The 7,500-nt window shown below is 49.9% G+C and overlaps 1 protein-coding gene across 2 annotated transcripts in view; it reads right to left on the reverse strand.

Annotated features, from left to right (window-relative positions):
- The window catches only part of pxdn (peroxidasin), a 55,108-nt gene that overhangs the window by 22,525 nt on the left and 25,083 nt on the right, over nt 1-7,500 (reverse strand). For both annotated transcript variants that reach the window (XM_030356205.1, XM_030356204.1), the window contains 3 exons: nt 2,866-2,983; nt 2,404-2,573; nt 269-541 (listed from right to left, as the gene is read on the reverse strand). In XM_030356205.1, the coding sequence (XP_030212065.1) occupies nt 269-541; nt 2,404-2,573; nt 2,866-2,983 (561 nt within the window). The remainder of the gene's footprint in view (nt 1-268; nt 542-2,403; nt 2,574-2,865; nt 2,984-7,500) is intronic.

The following is a 7,500-nucleotide window of genomic DNA, read 5'->3' on the forward strand; positions in this document are numbered from 1 at the left end:
GGCATTCCTGAGCAAGGCTTTTCCCCATAATGATGACCTGTAACTCACTCGCTTTGGATAAAAGAGTGGGCTGAGGTACTAAACAGAAGTAGCATTTCTATTATCTTACATTCAACAGGGGAGTCTGTCTATGTAGATCGTGCTAACAGTGTAAGGGGATGTATTGGTTGAACCAAACCATTTTCACGTGTCACAAAACCAGACGTTACCCCACCAAAGAAAACAGAAGCCCTTCACCCCCCCCCCCCCCCCCCCCCCCCCCCCTCACCCTGAACGATGATGTGTGCGCCGGCGTGGATGGTGTCCACGTTGTTGGAGGCGAAGCAGGTGTACTGGCCGCCGTCCTCCTGCACCGTGTTCTGGATGAAGAGGCCGCCGGACGGCGTGATGTTGATGCGCGCGTCGCTGGGCAGCGGCGTGCGGTCCCCCTTGGTCCAGGAGACGCGCGGCTGCGGCTGGCCCGTGGCGCTGCACTCCAGCGTCACGCTCTCCCCCACCAACACCTCCGTGTTCTGGGGCTGGATGACGAAGCTGGGCCGGGCTGGAAGGAGGGCAGGGGGGGGGGGGGGTTGGTTATGTGGTTTAAAAGGCAGGAAGGCTTCGGTCGTGGTGCTTCACCGATGCAGCGGTCGCAGATCAAAACATTCAAGGACGATGGAAGACGATTGTTTAAGATGAATGTAGAATATAAGAGTGAGATGAGGTGGAGTGGAGGAGGGGGGATGAGGAGGAGATGAGGACAAGAAAGCCGGGATGCAGGGAAAAGATTGGCAAGAGTCATGTGCCAGGAAGTTTACTTTATATAATACATTAGACACAAACATCGACTCTTCCCATTCAATCTGTTTCTGCTTCAAACCCCGCAACGTGAATGAAAACCGGTGTGTCAGCAGAAGCAATCGGTAAAACCAGCTTGGGTCATCAGACCGTTTCTTCATGCTTTGGTGCTCAAAGTGCAAAACATCCAAACTTGTCACCTCTTGTGTAATATGTAATATCCCCCCCCCCCCCCCCCCCCCCCCCCCGACCCCTGCCTTGACTTGCTGCTCAGAACAACGTACAGAGCACACATATGCAGTGGAGTGCTTGCAGTCCATATTAGTCCAGTGATTACTCTGTCTGGGGAGTTGTGTACACAGCATGGTTGAGGCCCCAGCGTTTACACTCTCCAAGTGGGACAGGAAACGCACAACATCTGCTCCACAAAGCACAGGAACCGCTCCATCACGAAATAGCTGGAACTGAACACCCCCCCCCCCCCCCACTCAACGTCCCTCCCCTCCCCACGCCATCAGTCTCCCCAAGGCGACGACCTCAGGGGTCATCCGGAAACGACCGTGATCATCTCAGACAGTCGACCGCCCAGAGCGACAGATGAGTATGCACGAAAAGTACATTAGAGAGAGAGAGCGAGAGCGAGAGAGAGAGAGAGAGAGAGAGAGAGAGAGAGAGAGAGAGAGAGAGAGAGAGAGAGGGAGGGAGAGAGAGAGAGAGAGAGCGAGAGCGAGAGCGAGAGAGAGAGAGAGAGAGAGAGAGAGAGAGAGAGAGAGAGAGAGAGAGAGAGAGAGAGAATGGGAGAGACAGAGAGAGAGAGATACTTCAAAAAACTGAGTTGAGACGCCCAAAGACATGTTTTTTGTCTGAGCGTGTCCCTGTGTGTTTGTGTGTGTGTGTGTGGGTGAGTGTGTGGGCGTGTGTGTATATGTCTAAATAAAAATGTTCCCAGGAAACATGGCGAGCAACAGTTCACAGCGCAGTGGGAAATCCCGGCCCATCTGAACCCGATGGATCCTGGGGCTGAACCGAGTGGCTCCCAACACACACACACACACACACACACACACACACACACACACACACACACACACACACACACACACACACACACACACACACACACACACACACACACACACACACACACACACACGCACACCATGCGTGAGGTTGTGTACTGCACTTTTTAGTTGTGCCTCATCAAGGTTGGAATGTTGCTCATAAAGGCAGAAGAGTAGCGGTCGTTTCCACAATAAAAGCGTGTTTTTTTGGAACCTTCAACAATTAATGAAATCAAAGAAAATAATAGAACTTTCCACTGCTGCAGGGTTTGTAAAGACCAGCTGATGCCTCCACGTAATGAGCCAATGTGTAACCTTTTCAACCAGACCGTGAATAAACCACATTAAGGGTTCGACATGAAGTCACTTCATGTGCAACTTTTTACGTGTCGAATTGGAAATGTGCATTTGGACTTTTGAGCAGCAACGTGTTGCTTTTTAAATATAATTTCAACCACTGAAAAAAAACAACAACTTACAAACAAACTAAATAACAACAATGCGACAATACAACTAAACCAGACGATATTACAGATTCATCCAGAAGAAGCGAAAATGGACTCACAGGGCGCCCCGAAGTATCTGAGGGTGACCTCTGAGGTCTTGACCTCCCCAGCCACGTTCTTGGCCATGCACTGGTACACGCCTTGGTCCGTCTCCCGGGTGTCCTGGATCATCAGGGTGCCGTCCTCCAGCAGGTTCAGCCGGCTGTCGTCACGCATGTTCAGAGCATTGCTGCCACCACACACACACACACACACACACAAACACACACACACATGGAGGGATGAGAAACCTGTTTTACCCCTCCTCACCTGTGGGGGGCGCCGTCATCGATACCATTACAGATTATTTTATTTACATTTTTTTGATAGGGGTTAAAACCTTACTGCCTACAGGGTGGACGTTGGGGATTGAACAAACAACCTAGCTAGGAGTAAAACAACCCAGGCCTTTGCCCTATCCTGCCCCCCCCTGATCTATGTGTCCTATATCGCTGAACGATCAATGAGGGGCGCGTCCTTACTTGTTCCTGAGCCAGATGATCTGCGGTTTAGGGTTCCCCTCAGCCCGGCAGGTGAAGTACACGGTGTTCCCCGACGTCACGTCCACGTCCCGGGGCTCCGACGTGATCCTGGGAACCTCTGGAAGAGGAAGGCCTGAGTTCAGTTGGGTGCGTTGCATTTTAGTTTCAGACAGAGGAGATTCAGATGCCGGCACAAAGAAGATGAAACAGCACTACTAACACAGACAACCCAAACAGACGTAGCGTGGATTATATGATGTGTCTATGTTCAACACAGCAGTCCAACACACTTGATGTCGGATCAATTAGGATTAGATGTGAGGTTGACTTCTCTTTCTCTCTCTTTGTCTCTCTCTCTCCCTCTCTGTCTGCTCTGCTCATCAGCTGGGGGTCACCGATGTCTGGTATGCCAGGATTTTCGGTGGGATTCATTGCGTGTGCATGTGCGTGCGTGCATGTTTGCATGTGTGCTTGCAAGTGTGTCCATGCAGAGCCAAATACAGATTGTAATATCAAGCCATGTCCCTTCCACAAAGCTGAACACAGAGCATAACAGATCTGTCTCTTAGATCTCAGTTTCTTCTGACATGCCCCTGATTAGTTTTGCAAGGTTAGATAAAGATAGCCCTTTAAAGAGAAGGGTAAAGACATCAGGCAAATGTGCAGCAGAGGTTAAATACAGCAGGCTTAACAATCCTCTGTATCTAACTGGTTCACCTGCAAGCAAACAACTATTTTTAGTTGGTTTATTCCATCGAGGGGAAGCAGGGGGTGAGACCCAGTGGAAAGCTGATGAAAGTAAATGATATGGAACACCTACGCACACACTCACTTGTATTACACATTGAAAAACAAAAGGAAACTACAGACTATGGAAGTACTGCTATAGTACTCAGTGCCCTTCAACACCCTAGTGTACACTGGATCCATCCACTGGATCGATCCGTCAAACACCCATCCTCATCAATGCTGCCAGCTCGAACGCATACTATCAATCCCCCCTAGCCGCGGTGGGACTGGGTACATCAGGCCTCGGTTGCAGCTTTGTGTATTCTATTTTTGAAGAATGCTTATCTCTGCACGTTGTACACACTCCAAAGACTCAAAATCGATTCAACCTATTCAAAGGGCCAAAGGCAAACAACTTTTCTTCTGTTTACAGTTAGCACTTCTCAAACGGCACAGGGAAAAGTCAACACCACAGTTAACAAATACATACTCTACATCAGGACATCCACAACACCGGCCTACAGCTGTCCAGATGTCACAAACAAAAGATGCTGGTCTGCAGAACAGATGCAACAAGCATCATGACTACACACACTTTACATTTCCAGGAACAGGAGACCCCTCCACCCACTTCCAACAACTTCCGGCCCCCCTTGCTACTAGCGCCTCATTTCGGGGGTGAATAGGGGGGTTTCCTTGGTTAGAACAAGGGTAGGCATGTACCCATGCAAACAGAAACCATTATTGAGGAAGTGGAGGGGGATCTGTGTTTGTTTGTGTGTATGTATGCGTGTGTGCTTGCGTGCGTGTGTGTGTTTGTGTGTGTGTGTGTGGGGGGGGGTTGTAAGGTGTGAGCAAGCTGTGTGTGTGTTGTCAGGGCGACTCTTCCTAAACTGCCTGTACATGCAACGGATGCTTTCCTCCACAAAGACGTCATGTGCAGATGTGCAATGTGTGCCATACGTACATGCTTACGAATCCAGGAGCATTATTGGATGCGATCTCGAGTTGTACTGACATGTGTTCTTACCCCCCACTTACTCTCTTAACCACTGCAACTTGTTTTTGGTCATGGTTGCCACACACACACACACACACACACACACACACACACACACACACACACACACACACACACACACACACACACACACACACACACACGCACACACACACACACACACACACACACACACACGCACACACACACACACACACACACACACACGCACACACACACACACCAACACACCCGGTGAACACGTGAGCAGTGCTGCACGAAGAGTCCTGTGCTCCTCCTCTGTCTCCGCCTCCTCTCAAAACCACACACTTGGCCCATTCCCCATAAATCTTCCTACGCCACTCCATCTGTGAGCGGCTCCACCTAGCCCCTGATCAGCTGCTCCTAAAGATCTCACCCTTCTGGACCGTTAAGCCCCGTCCATCTCTCCTCTGCTCTCTCTCTCTCTCACTCTCGCTCGTAGCTTGTCGACTTGACCTCCCCGTCGCTCTCTCTCTCTCCACACATCCACACCGACGGTGACATCAGAAGACGGCAGCCGGCGACACGATTCACCCAGGGCCGCTGTTCGGACCCCAGTCCCCTCTGTGGACGCCCACCCCTCTGCCATGCACGGAGGGTGCTTAGATGGATGGAGGTGGTGTGTGGCTGTGCGTGGATTCAATGTGTGTGAAGGAGGAAGAGGTGGGGGCGTTGGGGGTTAAATAAGTCGCATTGTTTCCACCATGTTTTTTTCCCCCCCCCACCAGCATTCTTCTCCCTGACCAACGTAGACAGATGACAGGAACGGAAGGGGGAGGGGGAGGGCGGGGGGGGGGTTCAATGTTCATTCAGCAAGACGGGGCAAGTCAGAGGGCGTCATTAGCGACTGAGCTTAAAGCGCGGTTGGGTTACACCCGTCGGCCTGCCAACTGCTCCCTGCCCGGCCCGGCCCCGGCCCGCCCCGCCCGGCGCAGAGAGCGGCCCCCACTAAGAAGAGGAGAGCCGTCCAGACTCCCGGGGACAGAGGCCAAGGCTCCACCACAGACAATCAACTGAATGCAAGCCAAGTATTCAATGCACATTTCTTTGGTACTGCTTACACTGTTTGGTGCTACTGATGTGGATGTGGACAGAGGTTTACAAAACCCAGACCCGGCGCCAAGGGCGGGCCAGACCGGGCCGGGCCCGCCCATTTGATGTCTTTGCCCCCGCCCACTTGATGTCTTTGCCCTTGTAAAAATAAAATGTATTTTACTTTTTTATTTTATTTTTTATGCTAAGATATTTATGATGTCAGATACTATTTAAAATCTCAAAAAATAATTGTTAAACTAAATAAAAAATGTGTAGAAAATAGAGATGTGATTGACATATGTGTAAACCTATCGCTATTCAGAATTCGTCACACCGAACGACGGCATTAACCGGCAAATTCAAATTAGTAGCCTAGCCTGCTCTGGTGTTTTAAAAAGAAAATGGATATCAGACGCTGGTTAAAAACTAATTGGCCTACTTATCCGGAAAAAAAACCCTGCAGTTACTGCAAGTAAAGTTAGCTCTAACCCTGACCGGGCTGAGCCTCTTGCTGGAGCTGGATTTGAGTTCCCGCCGCTAGCTGTAACAACGCAGCCGCCATTAGCCCTCTCCTCCGAGACGCCTTTTACCTCTCACTCCGACCCGCCAGGAGTAACAACACCCTCCGCCTCCTCCTCGCCTCCACCAATCATTTCCTACAAATTCTGGTGAAAAGAGTCTTTTCACATGCCGACGTCATGGGTCCCGACCGGCGCTTTCATTGGATTATGCGACAATGTTTTGGCCGAGCACATGATGCAATGTTGCGAAAGTTTTGTATGTTTATGTTTATTTGCTCGTCTGCGTGGCGCGGAATATTGCTGTTGGCGTCTGTGGTATTTAATGTGCCGCCGCGCACACAATGCAAATGTGATTTGTATTTGGCTGTTTGTGTGTGTTAAAATGTAGGCTATTATTTGCGAACTGCGTGCGTCTTAAGGCAATGCTGTTGTTGGCCATGCTGATGTGTTTGCGCTGCTGTGGACTGTTGCAATTGAGTTTTTTGTAGGCTACACCTGTCTGTCATAATATAGATGTGGGCCCTCCCACAAAATCTACGTGCCCCCTGTATAGATTTGCTCTGGCGCCGGGTCTGACAAAACCATAAAAACAATGAGGTTGTAATTGGTTATTGTTGCATATGTTAATGTATAGGTCTCTTGCATTAAAATATAAATAGGAATGACTTTAAATAATTCTATGAAACGTGTAGAAAACACAGGAAAAAGCCACCACGACAAATAAAAGGCGAAGACGTAATATTTCCCAAACCCACCGCATTCAGACTCCCAATCATCTTAGCAGGGCTCAGAGTCAGGCTTTACACAACCAGGAATTGATCTGAGCCGACTTAACTGGAAGGAGCACTAACACTGTTAATGACTCAGATTCTAGACTTCTACACACACACACACACACACACACACACACACACACACACACACACACACACACACACACACACACACACACAGATTCACAGACTCTCTCACACACACACACACACACACACACACACACACACACACACACACACACACACACACACACACACACACACACACACACACACACACACACACACACACACGATTTTTAGCAACAGAGGGAGCAGATGCCTTAGTGATTGGTGGCCAGCGATCGGGAAGCTGGAGGCCTCCAGGCTGAAACCCAACCCAGACTAGGGGCCCAGTAGGTGGGGTGTGAGTGCTGAAACAGCTGGGAGTCTGCAAAGCTCATACATAGAGTGGATCCACCTGTGTGTGTGTGTGTGTGTGCGTGTCTGCGTGCATTTGTGCGGGTGTGTGTGTTATAAAACGAGAGACAGA

The sequence above is a fragment of the Gadus morhua genome, chromosome 5 (assembly GCF_902167405.1).
Source record: "Gadus morhua chromosome 5, gadMor3.0, whole genome shotgun sequence".
Lineage (NCBI taxonomy): Eukaryota > Metazoa > Chordata > Actinopteri > Gadiformes > Gadidae > Gadus > Gadus morhua.